Consider the following 23,185-nt stretch of genomic DNA (forward strand, 5'->3'; position numbering starts at 1 on the left):
ATGCAGAGCGACATCCTCATAATAGCGGGTACTCAGTAAGGACCTATAAAGTTAAATGAAAAGAATCTATGAATCGTAATAGATCAGAATCATGTTTTACCTTTAGTTGATAAACGCATTGTCCTGCTCAGCTTAACAGACTATATATGCCATAGACAAATATCAAATCCAATACCAATAATTTCAAACTTACTAATTAGGGATGTCCACAAGCCATAAAATTATATGGCAAAACCACACCACAACTTGATATATCTAGAAACCTAGACTCGCTGTTTTGTAAATGTGTACATATTAGCTAAACCTCACAAAAGCTAACGGAGTCCCGTATCGGATCTATATAAATATTCAAAATTAGGGATTCCAACAATAGAAAAAGGCCTCAAAGATTTATTACAGGGCTACTACTGCTAAGGTTCAATTCCTCACAGTACTGCACGGCCATTATAAATACAACAACTATCCAATCTAATCTATTCTAATAAAACAAAATCTTATCGCAAGTCAATAAGCCACAGAGATGTCTCATAAATATCCTATCCTCAGAGCGCGCTTACCATCAAAGTGGGCTCCGCATATATACTTACAACATCCAACGTTTGTTTGGCGAAAAGGCAAGGATTGATAGCCTGTGACCTATAAATAGCAGACATCCAGCTTCCAAAAAGGCGCGAACAATGAACCATTACGTGACATTCATTGCTATAGAAGTAGGACTGGAACACTCACCTATGAGCGCCATCTTAAAATGTGCAATTTCTCCGAAAACAAGCAAATCATTAATCACAAAAAAACAAAAAACATTTTTTTAGAAATTCAATTTTTAGGGCACCCTGTCAAAGGAAAAAATCTACTGATAGGAACCAATATAATCATAGGTCGAAATTTAAACTTAAACTATCTACTAGCAGTGTAAAGGTATTTCTCCGATCCCAAAGAACGAACAACTATTCAATTAAAAAGAATATCGATGTTTTAAACCTCCCACAGGGTGAAACAGGATTAATCGCATACCGGGCATTAATTGGGACAAAATGCCTCTTCATTAGATGACCCCTGATAAAAAGAGAGAAATATGTGGTGTGTTTTCAATTGCGATCTCACTTTCCCACATAGCGGAAAGAAAAACCCGCCCAATAATCCAAACTGGCAGTGACAGGTCTACACCCGACAACAAATCACATCTGTCCACCCAAAAGACGTTCCTATATCAGTCGAGCAAAAGTCCATTCCGGCATACAGACAGGTATTCACAATTACTCCAATACAAACCAACGTACCAAGTCCCTCCAGCCAGCCCAGATCCGGGCATTCAAACAAGTAACGACCTTTCCGAATAGGACACATTGTGAGCTAGGCACAAACAATCAATTATACAGAGGCTGCTCTAAAGATTACTCTTTAAGAGTCAGAAATAGAGTGCTATCAAAAATGAAAACGCTGTGGACAAGAAAGGATCTAGGATAATAAACAAGGTTAGATCTTAGTAATTTGCCAGGCTATATCTTCATTTAATCCTTCCTTGACACTATTCAAATGAAAAATCCAGAATGTTTCTCTTTTTGTACGTGTACTTTCAGCTGGTTGGCCTGCCTTATTCAGGACTTTCTCTATAATGCACCATTTCACATCCATCTCAGAATGCTGTTTATCCAAAAAATACTGTACTCATGGTGCCGTAGTCCTTCCTGTTCTGATTGCAGATTTATGTTCGCTAAATCTCAGGCGGAATTCACGTCCAGTTTCTCTAATATAGGCCAAGCCACATGGACAGAATAATATGCACACAATTTTGCAGCTCCTACAGTTGATCAGATGCCTAAGTTTCACATTCTTATCCTTATATCTAAATGACACGGTGACTAAAGCCGCCAGGCATGACATGCTCCACATTTGTGGTTTCCTAATACAGGAGGTAGTCCAGTAATAGTAGTTTGACACTGAGCGTTAGGCACTTTAGATCTGGTATGAACCAATAGGTCTATCAAGTTACGATTTCTCCTATAGGTAACTAATGGTTGCTTAAGTTGGATCTCATTTTTATCTGTATTCAAGATCTTCCAATTCTTGTTAATCACATTTTTTATTTTGTAATTTAACGAAGAATGGTTGATAACACACGTAATCTGATCATGTTGTGTACGATTAGTGCCTTGTAACAGAGCATCTCGATTATAATATTTGTCTCTTTTATAGGCATGTCTTACAAGACGATGTGGATATCCACGATCTAGCAAGCGTTTTTTCAGGGCATCTCCATTTCTATGGAATCCTCCATATGTGTACAATTTCGACGTATACGAAGGAATTCCCAAAAGGGGACAGAATCATTCTGACAGGTAGGGTGGAAGCTTTGATACTGTAGTATAGTATTCTTGGCTGTAGGTTTCCTAAATAGACTAACTTGCAATGTGTATTCTGACCCAAAAATTAAAATATCCAGAAATTCCACCTGCTCAGAGCTGAAGTTAGCAGTGAATTTCAAATTCTTATCATTAGCATTAAACCAGAGAACATATTCATGAAGAGTCGTGGCATCTCCTTTCCAAATAAAAAAAATGTCGTCAATAAAAACGCTTCCATATAAAAACATTTTCAAACAATGGTGCTGCTTCATTGAAGACATTTCTCATCTCCCACTCGCCCATATAGGTGTTCGCAACGCTCGACGCGCAGGAAGCACCGATACCGGTGCCCTTGATTTGCTCATACAGTGATCCATTAAATTCTAAGAAGTTGTTTAACAGAACTATTTCCAAACACCGCAAGATAAAACCATCCGGCCTATCACCTGGAGATCGCTGGAGCAAGGATGCCACCGCCTGTAACGCTTTACATTGAGGGATATTTGTGTATAACGCCTCAATGTCAAGCGCCACCAAAATGTCAGTGTTTGGATTATAGGGTGTGCCCTCTATTTTGATAATATCCCCCGTATCACGGATGAAGGAGGCATAATTCTGTGTCAAAGGACAAATGTAAGAATCCACATATTTTGACAATGGCTCCGTACTTGAGCCAATAGTGGAAATAATGGAACGTAACAGTGGGTCTTCCACATTTTTATGTGTTTTCGGCAACCCATATAGTGCTGGAGTTATGGGGCAAGACTTATTTAGGAAACTACATTCGTCTACACAAATAAGTCCACATTCTTATGCTCTGTGGGTGACCTCTTGAATGTGTGCATTCAGTCTTGAGAGCACCCTCAAATGTGACCTTTTATAGTGCTCCGGGACTGCCAACATTTCCAAAATCTTGTTGTTATAATCCAATTTATTCATAATGTCAATTCCCCTGCCTTTGTCACTGTTAGATTTAATTTTATCAAGAGCTAAATTGTCTTTTTGTGACAAAATATTTTGTAAATTGCAAGGGTGTTTCACAAGACGCGCAATTTCTCTTAGAACATTCTGCTAAAAAATGTTTACCTCTGGACCAAGCATATCCAAAGTTGGAGTGAATACGGAGGGAGGATTCACTTCTTGGGAATCCATTGGTCTATCCAGGAAGAATTGTTTCAGGCTGACTTTTCTGCAAAAGGCATACAAGTCCTTGTGCAGTTTAAAAGTGTCAAGGCGGGTACTGGGAACAATTGACAAACCACAACCAAGAACTGAGATTTCTTCAATACTAAGGTCTACAGAGGAGAGATTAAAAATTGGTAATGTGTCTTTCTTGTTAGGATCGCAGCAGGTATTACTGCCATCTACCGCCAATATTGCTGATTTCGGTTGTTGAAATAAGGTTTTTGAGGTTGAGGGCCCATCTGCTGTTGTTCTCCCCTGTCTTGTGGCCATCGTTTGTTTCTCCCTCTGTATTGGCCTCTCGATAAAAAAGGCGATTGTCCAGGAAAAGAATATGGAGTCTGTCTCGCCCTATAGCTATAGCTATTTTTGATAGCACACTATTCTGGACTCTTAAAGAGTACTCTTTAGAGCAGCCTCTGTGTAATTGATTGTTTGTGCCTAGCCCACAATGTGTCCTATTCGGAAAGGTCGTTACTTGTTTAAATGCCCGGATCTGGGCCTGCTGGAGGGACTTGGTTCGTTGGTTTGTATTGGAGTAATTGTGAATAATTGACTGTATGCTGGAATGGACATTTGCTCGACCGATATAGGAACGTCTTTTGGGTGGACAGATGTGATCGTTGTCGGGTGTAGACCTGCCACTGCCAGTTTGGATTATTGGGCGGGTTTTTCTTTACACTATGTGGGTAAGTGAGATTGCCATTGAAAAAAAACCACCACATATTTCTCTCTTTTTATCAGGGGTCATCTAATGAAGAAGCATTTTGTCCCAATTAATGCCCGGAATGTGATTAATCTTGTTTCACCCTGTGGGAGGTTTAAAACATCGATGTTCTTTTTAATTGAATAGTTATTCGTTCTTTGGGATCGGAGAAATACCTATACACTGCTAAGAGATACTTTAAGTTTAAATTTCGACCTATGATTATATTGGTTCCTATTAGTAGATTTTTTCCTTTGACAGGGTGCCCTAAAAATTGAATTTCTAAAAAAATGTTTTTTGTGATTAATGATTTGCTTGTTTTCGGAGATATTGTACATTTTATGATGGTGCTCACAGGTGAGGAGTGTTTCAGTACTACTTCTATAGCAATGAACGTCATGTAATGGTTCATTGTTCGCACCTTTTTGGAAGCCGGATGTTAGCTTTTTATAGGTCACGGGCTATCAATCCTTACCCTCTCGCCGAACAAACGTTGGATGTTGCGTGTATATATGCGGAGCCCACTTTGATGGTTAGCACGCTCTAGGGTTAGGAGATTTAAGAGACATCTCTGTGGCTTATTGACTTGCGATAAGATTTTGTTTTATTAGAATAGATTAGATTGGATAGTTGTTGTATATATAATGGCCGTGCAGTACTGTGAGGAATCGAACCTTAGCAGTAGTAGCCCTGTAATAAATCTTTGAAGCCTTTTTCTATTGTTGGAATCCCTAATTTTGAATATTTATATAGATCCGATACGGGACTCAATTAGCTTTTGCGTGGTTTAAGAGGTTTTGCTAATATGTACACATTTACAAAACAGTGAGTCTGGGTTTCTGATATATCAAGTTGTGGTGTGGTTTTGCCATATAATTTTATGGCTTGTGGACAGCCCTAATTAGTAAGTTTGAAATTACTGGTATTGGATTTGATATTTGTCTATGGCATATATAGTCTGTTAGGCTGAGCAGGACAATGCATTTATCGACTAAAGGTAAAACATGATTCTGATCTATCACAATTCATAGATTCTTTTCATTTAACTTTATAGGTCCTTACTGAGTACCCGCTATTATGAGGATGTCGCTCTGCATATTAAAATAGCCATAATTAATGAAAAGCCAGAACGTGTATCACTGTGGGTTGAGGAAACAAGAACGAAGGATATATTACAGATTGTGTCTACTCCTTACTCGGTTCGTATTTTGTGACAAGTTATCTGGCAGTCTCAGCTTATTAGTATTGAGCTATATTTATGAGTCTTGCCAAAATATGCTCTTTTTTGTATATTTTATTTAGACTGAATACCGACTCTCTAATATACGCCGCTGTTTGTATCCACAAGTGGTTTTTGTATTGACCAGTCATCTTTGTTTTGTAAGTATTATTATGCATATAATCACCATTGCACTAATACATGCAGTAGGTCATGCTTGCCACAACTAATAATAGGGTCCTTGACCCTTTTTCAGAGCACTAGTGACGTTATGTGTAGCATTGAATGGAAATTAAGGGTCTACTAATTTATGCACTCGTGTATACTTTTCTGTCTTCTCCTTCATATCTAATATTTACTATAGTAACTTGCTATCTCAATACTCCCATTTCTGAGTAGTGGGAGCAAAGGAAGTTGGTGGTGTGGGTTCTATTAAATGTCACTTTTTTATGTTTATTGAATAATAATCTTTTTATGTGTTTTTTTTAATTTTGGTCCAATCAGTGCCTTAAAGAACAAGTTACTTACATTCGGTAACAATGTATCTGTAAGAAACATTAGTTAGTTAGATTCCCCACCTTAGAATATCCCCAGGCGTCAGGCTGGATCCGGAAAGATTTTTCGTCAGCAATACCCCTTGCGTGTCGCTAGGCGTCGTCTGCGGCTCTGCGTCAGTCGTCGGCGTCGTGCGCCGGAATGACGTCGGAGTACTTAGATGCCGCCCTCGCGCGCTGACGTCAGTTCTTGTACATAGCTTTCCGCGCCAGGAACGCAGAGCCATGCAAGAGACCGACATTGGTGCCAAAAAAACTAGGGCCCTGAAAAGGATAACCTTTACCCTAGATGTCAGTTCGCAGAACGGGGAGGATGGGTGGGTCGGTGAGGAATCTAACTAACTAATGTTTCTTACAGATACATCGTTACCGAAGGGAAGTAACTTGTTCATCTGAAAGAAACACGTTAGTTAGATTCCTCACCTTAGAATAGATACCCCAGCAATACCAACCCCGGTGGTGGGTCTGCGAACCAAGATCACACCAGAAAGTCCTGGAGAACAGAACGGCCAAAGAAGCGGTCTGTCCAGACATGGCTGTTCAGGCAATAGTGCTTGGCAAACGTGTGCAGTGAAGCCCACGTCGCCGCCTGACAGTTGTCCCGCAAGGGAACTCCCCGGCCCAGGGCAGTAGAAGCCGCAGTGGCCCGGGTGGAATGGGCACTCAACCCAACAGGAGGGTCCTTTTTTGCCAAGGAGTAACAAAGTTTAATACAGAACACGACCCACCGCGAGATGGTCCGTTTCTGTACCGCTTTCCCCTTCTTAGCTCCTACGAATCCAACAAAAAGTTGGTCGTCCACCCGGAACTGTTTGGTGCGGTCCAAATAAAAGGACAGCGCCCATTTTGGGTCCAGACGTTGGAGCATCTCTTCCTCTTTTGAAGGATGCGGAGGCGTAAAGAAGGTGGGCAACGTGACAGATTGCCCGAGGTGAAATGGGGACACCACTTTCGGTAGAGAAGAAGGACGAGACCGGAGGACAACCTTGTCCGGATGAACAGAAAGAAAGGGAGGCTTAGATGACAGAGCCTGGAGCTCACTCAACCGTCTAGCCGAGGTGATAGATACCAGGAAAGCAGTTTTCAGGGTCAGAAGACGAATGGGACAATTGTGAAGAGGCTCAAAAGGAGCACACATCAGAAAGGTCAGAACAAGATTCAAGTCCCACTGAGGCATTACGAAGGGGACAGGAGGGAACATGTGAGCAATGCCTTTGAGAAAACGGGAAACAACAGGGGACTTGAAAAGAGAAGACTGATCAGGAAGCCGTAAGAAGGCAGAGATTGCAGCAAGATAACCTTTCAAGGTGCCCAGAGCAGAGCCCTGCTGGGCTAAAGAAAGAAGAAAGAGTAGAACCTCAGAAAGAGGGGCGGAAAGGGGATCCACAGCCTTTGCTGTGCACCATGCCACATATTTGTTCCACCGGCAGGCGTATACCGTCTTTGTGGAGGGACGCCTGGCTGCCAGAATGACATCACAGACTTCAGGAGGCAAGTCAAATGGCATCAACTGCCGCTGCTCAATCTCCACGCATGGAGGTGGAGGCTGGACAGGTTCGGGTGGAGGACCGTCCCCTGCTGCTGCGACAGAAGGTCCTCCTGAAGAGGCCGTCGTATCGGAGGATCGATTAACATACTGAGTAGCTCGGGATACCAGAACCTTCGTGCCCAATCCGGAGCCACTAAGATAACTTGGGCCCGGTCGCGCCTGATCTTCTTCAGCACTCTGGGCAGAAGTGGTATAGGCGGAAAGGCGTACAACAGACCGCAACTCCACTCGCGACGAAAAGCGTCTCCGAGCGAGTGCTGCCTTGGAAATTCCAACGCGCAGAACTGCTGACATTGCGCGTTCTCTTCGGTGGCGAATAGATCTAACCAAGGCTCTCCCCACTGCAGAACGAGACCTTGCGCCACGCCCGAGTTCAGATGCCATTCGTGATCCATCATGCACCGGCGGCTGAGTTTGTCTGCTCTGGCGTTCAGAGAGCCCGCCAGATGTTGAACCACCAGGGTGATGCCCTGGTGTTGCAGCCATGTCCAGAGGCGCAGAGCCTCCTGACAAAGGGTCCACGACCCCACCCCGCCATGTTTGTTGCAATACCACATGGCGGTGGTGTTTTCCGTGAACACCTGCACGACACTTCCCCGGACAGAGGGAAGGAAGGCTTTCAGTGCAAGCCGGATCACTCTCAGCTCCAAAAGGTTGATATGGAGTTGAGTCTCCGCCGGAGACCAGAGTCCTCTGATCTCCGCCTCTCCCATGTGGCCCCCCCATCCCAGGAGGGACACGTCCGTCACTACTACGTGCTCCGGTTGGGGTAGGGAGAGGCATCTGCCACTGACCCAATCGCGGTCCGTGAGCCACCACTGCAACTGTTTCGCAGTGCCCTCCGAGATCAAGACATGGTCGGACAGATGGCCTCGATGCTGGGCCCACTGAAACTTCAGGTCCCACTGCAGAGCCCGCAGGATGCAGGAGGCCATCAGCCCCAGAAGCTGCAGCACCAACCTGACCGAAACCCAGGATAGAGGCCGAAAGATGGGAATCAGAGCCTGAATATCCCGGACCCGCTGTTCCGGAGGATAAGCCCGGAACTGCGCCGAATCGAGAACCGCTCCGATGAAGAGGAGCTTCTGGGAGGGACTCAGGTGTGACTTCGGCACGTTGATGGAGAACCCCAGCAAATGTAGGAGGTCGGCCGTAGTCTGGAGGCGGGAGACGCCTAGCAGGGGCGAGCCCGCCTTCAACAGCCAGTCATCCAGATAGGGGAAGACTGGAACCCCCGATCTGCGCAGATGAGCTGCGACCACCGCCATCACTTTCGTGAACACCCGAGGGGCACTGGTTAGGCCGAAGGGGAGCACGGTGAACTGAAAGTGCTCCTGACCCACCGTGAACCGCAGGTAACGCCGGTGGGCCGTCAGGACGGGGATGTGAAAATAGGCGTCCTGCAAGTCCAACGCTACCATCCAGTCTCCAGGGTCGAGGGCAGCCAGAACCTGAGCTAAAGTTAGCATCTTGAACCGTTCCTTCCGCAGGAAGGTGTTGACGCTCCTGAGGTCCAAGATAAGGCGTAGGCCCCCTTTGCCCTTCTTGGGAACCAGAAAGTAGTGGGAATAGCAACCACGGCCTACTTCTGGACCAGGAACGCGCTCGATGGCCTCTTTGGCCAAGAGGGCCGTAACTTCCTCCCGCAGAAGATTCAAGTGATCCTCCGACATACGGTGGCACTGCGGTGGCATGGCTGGAGGGGTCGTCTCGAAGGGGAGGGAGTAGCCCCTTCGGACGATTTGCAGCACCCACCTGTCCGAAGTGATGGAGCGCCAGTGGATCAGGTGATGGCGAACTCTGCCGCCCACTGGCGTGGAATGGGCCTGAATGCTCGGACTAGGAAGGCTTTGAGGCGGATGCTGCCGGGGTGGATGTGGACTGACCGGCACGTTGTCCTCTAGAACCACCACAGCGGAACCCACGTCCGCGACCGCGTGCAGGTTGGTTCTGCGGCCGGTGGCTAGGCGGACGTGAGGAGGCGCCCCTTCCTTGGCCACGAAAGGCAGAAGCGTGAGGCCGAGAGACCCAAGGACGTGGCCGTAGCCCGGGAGTCCTTAAAACGAGCCAGCGCACTATCCCCCTTCTCACCAAAAAGGCGAGCGCCATCAAAGGGCATATCCATGAGGGTACTCTGGACATCCCCCGAAAAAGACGTGGACCTCAGCCAGGCCTGGTGCCGGAGCGCCACCATGGTGGAAATCGCCCTACCCAGCGAGTCCATGGTGTCAAGTCCACACCGTATGGCATGTCGCGCTGCATCTCGCCCGTCAGCAAGTGCCTGGGAGAGACGTGTCCGGGCCTCCTCCGGACACAGTGGCAGAACGTCCTCCACCGTATCCACAGAGAGTGGGAGAAACGGTCCAAGAGGGAAGCGGTGTTCAAAGACCGCAGGCCCAAACTCAGGGAAGCGAACAGTTTCTTTCCGAACTGTTCCAGCCTCTTGGATTCCCGATCCGGAGGATTGGGAAGTGGAGGCCTGGATAACCAGGCTCTCGGGGTGGGGTGTTAGGACAGAAAACTGGGGTCGCCCGGAGCAGGGCGGTGGCGCTGGGCCACGTTCCGATCCTAAGGAGGAACTGTGGAGGGCTTGGACCAAGTGTCCTGCAGAACGTCTACGAGGGCCTCATTGAACTGCAGCAGAGGCTCTGTGGAGCTTGCTGACGGTTGAAGCACCTCTGTGAGGATATTAGTCCTCACGGCCACAGCAGGCAACTCGAGCCCCAGGGCTTCGGCCGCCTTGCGCAGCACCACGGAAAAAGCTGCACCTTCCTCCGAAGCCACAGTCGGAGGAGAGATAAGGCCAGCGTCCGGCGAAGTGTCCAGACCTCTGGCATCCCCCAGTTCGTCTCCCCAGTCCTGTGAAAGTTGACCCTGGAGGGCCATAGGGTCCTCAGACCCCTCCCAGTCGCGCCCGTCATCCGATTCCTGATAAACAGGAGGAACGATCGGAGCCGGACGGTAGATGAAACGTTCATCCATCGGCACCGTGCCGGCGTCGGGTCCGGACAGGGGCTAAACACGGGAACGGCGTCGTCCGGAGACGGCGCCGGAGGTGGAACCGGTGTCGGCGCCGGCGGAGGAGGCGTCGTGAGTTCAACCGGCGCCGACAGAGATCCAGGCCTGGATCTCTCAGGGACCTGCGGCGTCGGGACCGAAGTCGTCGACGGCGCTGGGGCCGGAGCCGTCGGCACGCGAGGTCGCCCAGTCGAGCCCGCGGGGCCCGAAGGCGCACCGGCAGGCGTCCACGGCGGAGCCAGGCCCCTCATGGCTGAGAGGAAGGCACTGACATCCGCCGGAGTCGCGTCAGTCCCAGGGACCGGCGGGTATGGAGACGGACGCGGCTCCTGCGGAGCCGCAGGGGTGGGACTACCCTGACCCTCGGCCGAGTCGCGCGACCAACGAGGAGTCCGAAGAGCGGTGTCGCCTCTTGGACTTCTTGGATCGCTTCGACTTACCCGAAGACTTCGAGCCCGACGAGCGATGATGATGTCTGCGGCTCCGCGACCGGTCCTTGGACCTCCTCCAGGACCGGGACCGTGAGCGGCGTGGAGCAGAGTGCGGAAGCTCGAGAAGCTTACGGGACCGCTCCCGCCTAGCCTTCGAGGTCAAGGCCTGACAGTTGGGGCACGACTCCATGTTGTGGTCGGCCCCCAGGCAGTAAAGGCACCGGCGATGGTGATCCGTCACCGACATCAGGCGATGACAGGCGTCACAGGCCTTAATTAACGTGTTTCTTTCAGATGTATAAGTCTTGGGCTCATAATATTTAATTTCAACGTTTTTTCAGGTCCCCTGGGTGTTGTGACTTCTATGTGGGTGTCTGGAAAGGTCCTGATGAAGGTGGTTTGACTACTCTTCTCATACAGCCGAAACGCGCGTCAACCCTATGTTCAGACCCGTTTTGTGAACATATTCATTCAATCTAGTCGCGGAGATTTTGATATCTATATTCTCCCCCTTGTTCAGATGCATTTTGTATGATGATTGTATGAGTGTGGATGTGTTTGAATGAGTTTTGTGAAATTGGTGTATTCATGTGGTTTTTTTTTCCCCCCAGGGGTCCTTCTCTTTGTGGAGCAATGTATTATATGTTTTGTGTATTTGATGTAATAATAGGATTGATCTTTTATTGTGATGTATACATTTCAAGAACAAGTTTTAAAGATGAAAAAAGAAGAAAAAAATGAAATTTTATAAATGATAAAGAAATGAAATAATAAAAAAATGACAAAGTATGATTGTTAAGTGTTTTTGAAGTGACTTAACTGATTATTGAGCCCAATAGCGATTTAGTCTTTTGGTTTATAGAAAGATAGGCCTCTGTGAGCATTTATCATGCTTAACCATTTATTTGATGTGTAGCAAAGGGCTTCGGCCTTGGAAATTCACTTATTCCAGGGCTACTGACATTTCCCAGAGTTACGTGAACAGGAACAATATATCTGGAATGGTTGGCTAATTTATGGAAACTGGAACACCCAAAGCACTACAGTGCTATACTAATGGGCAAATGTACGAATGTGGTTTTAAATGTTGAATGCAAAATATATTAGGTCTGGGCATGAAATTTCATTCTGCTCATGGAGTTTTCCCCACTCCATGCTCAACACGGAGTTCCGAATAACTCCACGTAGCGCAAATTTTCCTCTCTTGCGGCACGCTAACACTAAGTTGGCAAGCGTGAGTGATGAAAATTGTATGCTAGACTACCTCCCAGAGAGATTTCTCAATGCGGGTGCTCGTGGCAGGTCACTATCTCTTGCATTGAGAAACCTGTCGCTCGCGTTAAGGAAGCTGCCACTCAAGGAGAACATCTACTCGAGAGGCATAAAAAAGCTGCACTGTCTTGCGCTGCGCATGGTGCGGTTAGGACTGGTTTTACAGCGTAGGACAAATTTACGGTGCTAATAATCAGTGCGACTTACCTCACTCCGCAGCTTGCGGAACTTCTCGGAGTGCGGCAGCATTTTTTTGGCACTTTGTGGAGTTTTGCGTAGATTTGACAGATGAGCTACCAAGGTAGATGTTTTTGGAAGCCCAGTGATCTGATACTGGCTCTCAAGTTACAACCGGTATATAGAATGGTTTTGGGAATAGAAGTGATAACAATCTTGTTGAGGAAAGCACCTTTTATAGATGTGATTTTGTCAGCTGTCATCAATCACACCGTGACAGTAAAAGTCAGCAACTAGTATGCTCGGAAAACCGGGCCCATTGATAACAGAGGTAAGATGCCATGATATTATGTTATTTCATGCTAGGCAGATCACAGTTAATGGACGGGACAGAGAGAGAGAGGCGAGTTGGTACCAGTGGCTGTGTTAAATGTCAAAAACTTCCTTGACTCGGTCTTAAAGAAATTAGCGTGAACTATTTAAAGCTAGGGATCCGGCACCTGGTAACACTGCAGAGTTGTTTCCTCTTACTACTCATACTAGATTTGCCTTAGGTGCTCGGCACACAGTGTCAACTTCCAACCAAAAGGGAGGCGATTGTTAATATATTAAACTGTAAGTAGGCAGTCAGCTGCATCCATCATATTCCGACAAGTTCGCTTATTACAAATGTTGAAAAAGCAATGTAACTAAACTTGATGCACAGTATACCTACCTAAATTCTCACCTCCCCACACATCCATCATCATGTCATATTTTCCCAGTTCTTCAAAATACGATTGGTCCATCACAAACAGGCCGCCTGCTATCATTGGTGTTCTGGGAAGACAAGAACAGCAGATAGATCAAACAGAAATAATACAAAAGAAAAACAAAATAATTAAACCGGTCATAATTAACTGTGGCTTGATTTTCCACAGTAGGTATCCAGGCATACTAGCTTTTCAGGCCTATGCAGAGGACCTTACATTACCACAGTCACAGAAACAAAACTTAAAAAAATTATTAGCAACATTGTGTGCCCATTTATTCGGAGGTTATAGCCTAACTCCTTTAAAATATATGCTATGATAACAATCTAGATGCAGCCAAATTACAACAATGAATTTAAACAAGTTGGCACTTCATAATATTTGGTCAAGATTCATTCTAAATGGAAGTCGTTCCCTTTTTGTGGCCTCTACCTTCCAGTCCACCTCCGAGATCTCTTAAGTTAAAGTGAGGAGGTTAGCTACCCGTCTCCTCGAATGCCATCTCCCTTAAATGTATCCCAGAGGCAACAACAACAAAAAGACTCCCATTGGAAAACCTCCATTTGAAATAATCAAACTCATGAGAATTGTGAAAGGGCACTTGCAAATAAGCATTGAAGCTGGTTCAATCAGCCAAGTGGCACAGTCTGACTTTTAGAGAAGTGCAGCAAACATGTAGGTGTGTCCAGATCTGAACCAATCAGAAAATTTCCATCTGAGAGAAGCACATTTCTTCCAAGTAACCTGAAATGTGAGGGTATTTAAAATACTGTCCAACTAGAAACACACACTTATTCCAACATACTTACAGCTCTATCCAGGTTTTTGGTTAGGGTGGGGAAAGTTATTGGAATGTTCGTCAATTCCCTCAACTTTGAACCTTTGTAGGCCCAGACAGACTGCCCACTCTGCTACTGTGGCATTTCTCACATTTACTGCAGACTCTATAACTACTTTAAGAGAATAACATGCCCCAACCAGGCTCCCATGGCGTGAATTTACTTAGGGCCGCTTGTAAAGTGGGGCTGGTATGAGCAGAGTTGAGGTTCCAATTTGTACTACTTCTAGTGAGAGTTCCCAATACTCACGATGGTCAGCCATCAGCCTCATAAAATGCATTGAAAAGTATTTTTCCCACCTATTAAGGCAAATGCTACTTACCAGTATGCATCTGTTCTTGGCATGTAGAGCTGCAGATCCACACACTTAGCATAGATCACCATCTGGTGTTGGGCCTGGATGTTTGCACTTGTTTTTGTCCTGGAAAGTCTTTGGAAGTCACGAGGTTGGTGACTCCTCCTTTGGATCATAGTGTGCATGGGCATCGGCTCCATCCTCAGATTGTTTTTTCGCCAGCAGGGAAATGATGGGGCTTTGTAAGAAACAGGAAAGATGCCCATGTATGCTGTATCTAAATAAGATGGTACTGGAACAGATAAAGGTAGCCGGGTGGGCGTGTGTGGATCTGCAGCTCTACATGCCAAGAACAGATGTATACAGGTAAGTAGCATTTGCCGTTCGAGGCATATGAGCTGCAGATCACACACTTAGTATAGATTGCATAGCCGTACCCATCCTTGGCGGCGACCACCAGTATCTGCTGCAGTAATTTGAAATAGAGTTTTGAGAACAGCCTGGCCCACACTAGCTTGTTGTTTTCTTTGCACATCTACACAATAGTGTTTTGTGAATGTGTGCGGTGTAGACCATGTAGCTGCCCTGCAGATATCATCTAAGGGAATGTTCCCGAAAAATGCCATAGAAGCCCCTATCTTTTGTGTAGAGTGGGCTTTCGGAGGAACAGATAAAGTACGTTTTGCTTTGTGGTAGCAGATTTGTATGCATTTAACGATCCATCTAGCTATCCCCGACTTTGATATGGGGTTGCCTTTGTGCGGTGGTGAGAAAGACACGAAAAGTTGTTTGGTCTTACGAAAAGGTTGTGTTCTCTCGATGTAATAAATCAATGCTCTTTTAACATCTAAAGTATGAAGAGCTCTTTCTGCGACAGTCTGCGGTTGCGAGAAAAATAAGGGCAACTCCACAGACTGATTGAGGTGGAAGGGAGAAATGACTTTTGGAAGGAATTTAGGATTAGTTCATAGAACAACCTTATTATGATGGATTGCAAAAAAGGTTCTTGGATAGTTAGTGCTTGTAACTCACTAACTCTCCTAAGAGAAGTAATGGCCACTAGGAAAGCAACTTTCCATGTTAAGAATTGTATTTCACATTTATGTAGAGGTTCAAAAGGAGGGCCCATTAGTCTCGTGAGAACGATGTTTAAATTCCACACAGGTGAGGGTGGAACTCTGGGAGGAATTATCCTTTTAAGGCCTTCCATAAAGGCTTTGATGGCAGGTACTCTGAAAAGTGATAAGTGTTGTCTATTTTGTAGGTATGCTGCTATGGCAGCAAGGTGCAGTTTAATAGACGTATAGGCTAAGTTGCAACTTTGGAGGTGTAACAGGTACCCTATGATATGTTGGATAGACACATCTAGGGGATTGATGGTGTTGTTATGACAATATATCACAAATCGTTTCCACTTGGCTGCATAGCAGGCTCTAGGGGTGGGACGTCTAGCTCCTTTAATGACGTTCATACAGTCAGGGGGAAGATTAAGGTAACCATATTCTAAGACCTCAGGAGCCATATCTCAAGGTTGAGCTGAGCTGGGTCCGGGTGTCTGATCTCTCCACGGTTCTGGGTTAAGAGGCGTGGTGAGAGGTGTAATTTTTGGTGCGGAACTACGGACAGTTCCAGTAATGTGGTGTACCATGGTTGTCTGGCCCAAGTTGGAGCAACTAGAATGAGAGTCAGCGAGTGTTGCTGTAGTTTGCGCACCACCAGTGGAATGAGTGGGAGAGGCGGAAAAGCATACGCAAATCTGTCTGGCCAATTCATCCATATCGCATTGCCTTTGGACAATGGGTGTGGATATCTGGCGGCGAAGCTTGGGCATTTGGCGTTTTCTGGGGTGGCGAAGAGGTCCATCTGTGGTTGCCCCCACATTTGAAAAAATGGCTGAAGAACTTGCGGATGAAGTTCCCACTCGTGGATCTGTTGTGTTTGACGACTTAACAGATCGTCTATGGTGTTTTGGACTCCCGGGACATGTTGGGCTAGGAGAAATATATTCTGTGGTCTAGCCCATCTCCATATGCTCTGCGCTAGCTGAGAGAGCTGCAGAGAGTGTGTCCCGCCTTATTTCTGTATGTAGTACATGGCTGTCATGTTGTCTGTGCGGACTGAGACAGCTTTGCCTGATATTTGCTTTTGGAATGCTTTTAAAGCTAAGAATATGGCTAGTAACTCCAGGTGGTTGATGTGGAGTAACTTTTGTTGAGGTGTCCATCTGCCCTGCATGGTGTGATGTAATAGGTGAGCTCCCCATTCGGCGAGCGATGCGTCTGCGGTCATGACAATTTGCGGAACTGCCTCTAGGAACGGTCGGCCTTTGGAAAGGTTTTTGGTGTTACACCACTGCAGAGAGCGATGCATGCAAATGTCTACCAACACCAGATCTGTTAGCTGACCTTGAGCCTGGTTCCTTTGGCGTGCTAAGCACTCTTGCAGCGGACGCATCTGGTGTCTTGCGTGAGGCACTGTAAATATCCCTATGAGTTGCATGAACACTTGAACTGGAAGGGAGTGTTGAGGTTGAAATTTGGGGAGGAGAGCCTGCATGCTTGCTATCCTGGCTGGAGTGGGATAGGCTAGCGCTCTTGAGGTGTCTATGGTGGCACCGAGGTATTGTTGTGTGTGGGATGGTTGCAGATGAGACTTGGTGTGGTTTACTGTGAAACCCAGGTCGTGGAGTAGTTGGATAGTCGCGTCAGTGTGGTGTACACACTGGTTGTATGAGTTGGCTTTTATGAGCCAGTTGTCGAGATATGGGAAGACGTGAATTTGCTGTCTTCTTAAGTGGGCTGCTACTACCGCTAGGAACTTGGTGAATACCCTTGGTGCTGTTGTGACTCCGAACGGGAGCAATTTGAATTGATAGTGCTGCCCGTCCACTACAAACCTGAGATACTTCCTGTGAGCTACGTGAATGGGAATATGGAAGTAGGCGTCCTCGAGATCTATGGTAGCAAGGAAGTCGCCTTGTGAAAGAAGAGGAAGGACCTGCTGAAGTGTGACCATGTGGAAATGGTCTGAGTGTATGAATAGATTTAGGGGTCTGAGGTCTAAAATAGGTCTCAGAGAGCCGTCCTTCTTTGGAATGAGAAAATACAGGGAGTAGACTCCCGTGTTTTGTTGGCGCAGGGGAACCAGTTCTATTGCATTTTTTTGTAGAAGGGAGATTACCTCCTGCTTTAGCAGTGAGAGATGTTCTTGTAACATTGGACGCTGTTTGGGTGGTATGTTTGGGGGGTAAAAGGTAAGTTTGAGACAGTAACCTGATTGAACTGTCACACCCACCTGTCTTTGGTGATGTTGGTCCAGACAGGAAGGAACTGTTGTAGTCTTCCCCTGACAGGAGTGGAATTTTCCGGGGGAAGCGGAGGGAAGTCATTGGGTAGGGGTGGAGGCAGAGTGGGTGTTGTTAGTCTTGCCTCTGCCCTTGTTATTGTTGCCTCTGTAACCTCCTCTCTGGTAACCTCTGGTGAAGGTTGACTGGGTGGAAGCCTTGTAAGAGGTGGAAGGGTTGTCTGATGAGTAGCCTCTGGAGTTGCCTCTGTAGGAGGAGCGACGAAAAGAACGTCTGGGAGCTTGCGATTGCAATGCTCCCATTGACTTGGCTGTGTCCGTGTCCTTTTTCATTTTCTCCAGGAAGGAGTCTACATCAGGGAAAAAGAGGTGCTCTTGGTCGAATGGTTGGTTCAGGATCGAACTTTGTACCTCAGGCTGAAAGCCTGAAATGCGCAGCCAAGCGTGCCTACGCAAAAAGACACTGGTAGTTACAGCTCTGGAGGTGGTATCTGCCACATCGAGAGCGCAACGAATGGAGGTATTGGTTATTAGTTCGCCCTCCTGCATGTGGTCTTTGGCTTTGTTTTTATATTTGTCCGGGAGGTGTTGCCATAGGGACTCTAACTCGTCATAATGTGGCCTATCATATCTGGCTAGCAGGGCCTGAGTGTTGGCGATGCGCCATATGTTAGCCGCTTGTGAGGCTGTCCTCTTGCCGGAGGCGTCCAAGAGTTTAGAGTCTTTATCAGGTGGGGCTGCGTCACCTGATGTCTGAGAGTTAGCTCTCTTCCTGGCATTGGATACCACCATGGAGTCTAATGGAACAGGGCCCTTAATGTAAGCTGGGTCTGCAGGGGCAGCTTTCTATGCGAGGGTTGATGACTCGAGCCCTAACAGGATCTTTGAATACATCAGGAGCATGCTTAATAACTCCTTTCAGCATGGGTAGAGTAGATGTTGACCTTTGTGTGGTGTCGAAAGTGTCCAACAAGAAATCGGGTTCTGTGTGTAGGTCGACCCCGTGGTACTGGGCAGCTCGGTGTACGAGCTGATTGAAGCCCATGGTGTCCTCTGGTGGGGAATGCCTAGAGGGGTAGATGTCGTCTTGCGGGAGATTAGGGACATCAGGTGTATTATAGTCATCACAAGAGTCAGGGGAACCAGGTGGGCTGGGATCCCCAAGAGGCACATCGTCCGCAACCTCCCCCGTGTCATCAGAGGTGTCATCATCGTCCACTGGTGTAGGAGGATGAGCTGGTGGGGGAGGAGGGGTTGGAAGAGGGACTCTAAGAGGGGATGTAGCAATGTCCCTCTTCTTAGGTGGTGGAGCAGGAGTAGGCTTGTCCAGTGGTCTTTTCCTGGAACTTAGTGTTAATTGACCAGTTTTAGGGTCTTTAACCAGAGTTTTTGTGCAGGGTCTGGTCGTAAAAGCTCTTCTGATGAAGGTTGGTTTTTCGGCGCCGAGTGTTTCGGTTCTGAGGGCTTTTTTGGCATTGGCTCTGGAGTGTCCTTGGGTTTGGACCCGTGTTGTTTTGCAGTCTCTGTATGTTTTTTCGGTCCCGATGATTTTTTCGGCTCCGCAGAGTGTGAGTCCGAACTCTTGGGGAAGTGGCTTCTTGGTTGTCTCCGAGTGTTTTTTCAGTGCCGGCGAGTCCGTGCTTGTTGTTTTTGGTGTTGAGAGCTTTGAGGTGGAAGCAGCGGTCGACACGGAGGAGGAGGTCGTTTTCTTTTTCGGTGCCGAAGATTGAGTTTTGGCACCGGACGCAGACTGACTCGAGCCCGAGTCGCCTGTAGGCTTGGTAGGCTTCTTTGCCGGGCCCGAGGGCGAGGCGTGGGAAGCTGTGTGTCGGTGTGCACCGGGGCCCGAAGGTGTGACCGAAGCATTTTTTGTATGGAGGGGGTCGGGGTCGACATCTTTACTTACGACCCTCTGCACCGGAGTGATTTCTTCGACGACTGAGTCATCGGCTTCGGAAGCGTTGACAAGGCCTTCTTCAATCTGCTCCGGCTCTAGTACATCGACGCCCTCTTGGAAGATGTCGTCGGGGATTGCTGTCGACGAGCGAGCCATGGTCTTACGAGCGTGCCGAGCCCGAATGGTCTTCTTGGAGCGTAAAGAGGCACAAACTGGACAGTCTATGGCCTCGTGCTCCGGTGACAAGCAGAGGTTACACGCCTCATGCAGATCGGTGTGGGGAAACTTCGACCCACATCGAGGACACTTCTTGAATGGCGTCCTTTCCATGAGCCAGATGCTAAGGCCCAGGTAGGCCCGAAGGAATTCGCCGACGACCGGAATCAAAGACTTAGAGAGATGCGCGACGAGTAGGGTTCACGATCGAGACAATACCGTGGAAAGGGTGAAGGATTGCGCATCGAAATGGAATCGGTAACGGTTCCGAAGTAGAGCGCGAGAAACACATCCAAGACCGATGGCGGAAAAAACAATCCGAGGATGAGGCCGATGCCCATGCGCACTATAATCCAAAGGAGGAGTCGCCAACCTTGTGTCTTCCAAAGACTTTCCAGGACAAAAACAAGTGTAAACATCCGGGCCCAACACCAGATGGCGATCTATGCTAAATGTGTGATCTGCAGCTCATATGCCTCGAACCTAATTTTACAAATGTGAACAACTTTCATCTGCAATGTAATTGCCCTGTAAGCCCATAGATACCTGCAATTTCTGTGTTAACGGATCTGTTTGTAGACAGCTAAGTATGTTATGTACATCTGCATTTAAACTTAGGAAGACTAATGTTGAGCTGAACGCTACCAGGTCGGAGCAAGGCTCAACCAAGCACGTTCAAACTTGTGATAGGATGTCTGACAGCAGAGTTTCAAGCTGCAACACAGGACATCATCTGATACGGCTCCAATACAATGAAGTGGTATTGGACAGTAGGATTAGTGTGAGGTTATAATCCTTACAAGGACACACACAGCTGAGGATTCAAACTCCATTACCACAGAACTCATGGAACGATCGCCTTTGTGCCATCAGGTGGTCATTGGGTCCTTTGGTTTGGTGCAGACACTTGCCAACAGCATGGCTGTGTGGCCTTATGACAGGTGAACCCTTCACTTGACAGGGACAATTGTTGGCCAACCCTATTCAATATACTCGGACTATCAAAAGGTGACTCTCAGTGAAGTATATCATCGAGAGTATGCCTGATCACACTATACTAGGTGCCCAGACTTAATGTGTCCTGATTCTGCTGAGGCCAGGGACTGCAAACTGACAACACGCCTCGGCTTTTTACAGGAAAGGGACTGATTCAGCATAATGCCATGGACAGTTACCTCTTTCAAACTCTAAACGGCTCATGGGGAAGAGATACAGCATATCAAAGCCCTTACCTAGAGGATCAGAATTCTTACTCCGCTCGTGATGGCGTGTGCAGTAAAAAAGGGGCAAGTAATACACTTTTTGAAACCAAATACAGGCGGAGCATAAAGGGGGCATTAGAAAATCTACTATACTTTGAACATTCTACAGTTGGAATATCAGTCAATGTGCAGTACTGAAAACCATCCATTTCAAAAGAATAGATAATGAACTAGATAATAAAAACGACAACAGCTGTAACAGTATGCAAGAAAACACAGTGTGTGGCAAGTGCTTTTATGCTGGAGGTATAAGAGGTGAACATGGTGAGAAAGCAGAGCAGCTGCGATAGGATTCCACTTGTGCTGAAACGGGAGCTTCATACCACTCTTGCTTTTATTTTACGTTTTTCATCTGATTGGAGATTGCCCTTATCGAACACATCAAATGGAAGTATTCCAGGCAGAGCACTTTCAGTAAAAAAACATGATCCAGTCGGGCAAATGAGATGGACATTTAGCTCAGAAAAAAGGCTGAGGGGTGAGACATAAAATCAGTTACTTCATAATCATAACATGGTAACTCATTTAAAATCTTTATAAAAACAAGCATGCTTGTTATTAGGTAAGTGAACAGCTTATCAATACCAGTTGCCAATTTTAGGCTGTAGTATCTAAATGCTGGTGTCAGGTGTTTGAATGGGCACGAGGGGGCGCACTCACAATTCAAACATAAGCAATCTTCCAATAGACGAAAGAAATAGTAATTACAGAGATCACGTATATCGAAAGACACCTGTGTAAGTCTCAGCAAATGGAAACGTAGAACAAGGTGATGCAGGTTCATATTTTAAATTCTGAGCATTTGGTAGTCAGCAGCATTCCTACGGAATGTAAGAGGTCACATATTAACGGAGAGAGGAATGTGATGGTGTATAAAAGTAGATTTAGATTTCTTTGTTGTTCAAATGTCATACAATACAGTGACAAAATACAGTACACTCTTAGTCCGTGCTTTGAACCTTCAGGACGAAACGTATACGAGCAAACTTAATTATACATCACAAGCAATTTTCAGGTAAATGTTGCTTTAATACAGAAGCAAAAGATATGTCGGGTTATACCAACACTCCATCATAGCCCACTTGGTGGCATAAGAATGATATTCTTCCTGATGCCAAATCTCTTCCTGTTTATTTTGCCTTATGGGGCTTCCAGAATCACATACTCGCATTTTACAGTTTGCAAACTGTAGGAAGGTGGAGCATTATGTACTGATGCTGGTTAGGCTTCACCATGCAATGCTATTACCCTATAAAAGGTCCTTGTATTCACACTAAGAAATCATTAGCTCAGTCCTGGTATTGTGGCAAAGACCAGTCAGGCTTTACTAGAGGAACATGTGTTAAGCATTTCAGAGTACCACCATGGATGTTAAGTAATTGACGAGATTCAAAAGAAATCCAACACCAATTTATAAAAATAGATTTTGATCTTAATTTAGACACCAAAGCGAATGTAATAGCATACATATAACAGGAGTTCTAGATTTTTCAAGAAATATAAAATCAGTGCAAAATAACGAAATTTTATTATTGCGTTAAATGGGAAAACCCACTGGTGAAAACTGGTCACTTGCAGGTCGAGTTGTGTGGAACCCTTGCAGGATAAAGTTGTTGCAGTCCCTATGACCAAGCCACGACAGTCAGCTCAATTTTACCTTACCCGTGGAGCCTAGGTGCAGAGTTGTCCTGGCTGTCCCTGGAGCTTAACGAGAGCCACAGGAGAACTGCTTTTATTGCTGAAATGGTGCTGTGAGGGGAAAAGATGCACAAACACAACGGGGTCGCTGCTGAGCATCGGATGGAGTTCACTGTAGTTACAGCGTAGAGTGTAGGGGTCGATTGCTGGACGGGCAGCCCACACCCTTTAGCAGCGGTAAGTGGAGTAGAAACTTAATTCAACGTCCGGTGATCCTGGGGAACATGATAACTGCCTCTGACTTTGGGGGGGAGCAGGACTACAGTTCCCATGATGCACTAGACCATGTGAATTTGGGCGATCCCTCGGAAGGACCGATGGCCAGCGACTCTTCAGATCTGGAGCATTATTTTACCTGTAGTCTGCAGGGGACTAGTGCCACCAGCACAGGGGAGCCTGAGGGTGCTTCAGGCTTCTACAGGGATCGCTCTGTCTGCGGAAACCGAGAGATAGCCTAGGAAGAGTCTCAA

General features: G+C 46.5%; 1 protein-coding gene across 2 annotated transcripts in view; it reads right to left on the reverse strand.

The window, feature by feature from the left end:
- Positions 1-23,185, reverse strand: part of GALNT2 (polypeptide N-acetylgalactosaminyltransferase 2) — a 948,626-nt gene that overhangs the window by 266,013 nt on the left and 659,428 nt on the right. For both annotated transcript variants that reach the window (XM_085612020.1, XM_085612019.1), the window contains one exon: positions 13,169-13,272. In XM_085612020.1, the coding sequence (XP_085468146.1) occupies positions 13,169-13,272 (104 nt within the window). The remainder of the gene's footprint in view (positions 1-13,168; positions 13,273-23,185) is intronic.

Source organism: Triturus cristatus, chromosome 6 (genome assembly GCF_964204655.1).
Source record: "Triturus cristatus chromosome 6, aTriCri1.1, whole genome shotgun sequence".
In the NCBI taxonomy this organism is placed as follows: domain Eukaryota; kingdom Metazoa; phylum Chordata; class Amphibia; order Caudata; family Salamandridae; genus Triturus; species Triturus cristatus.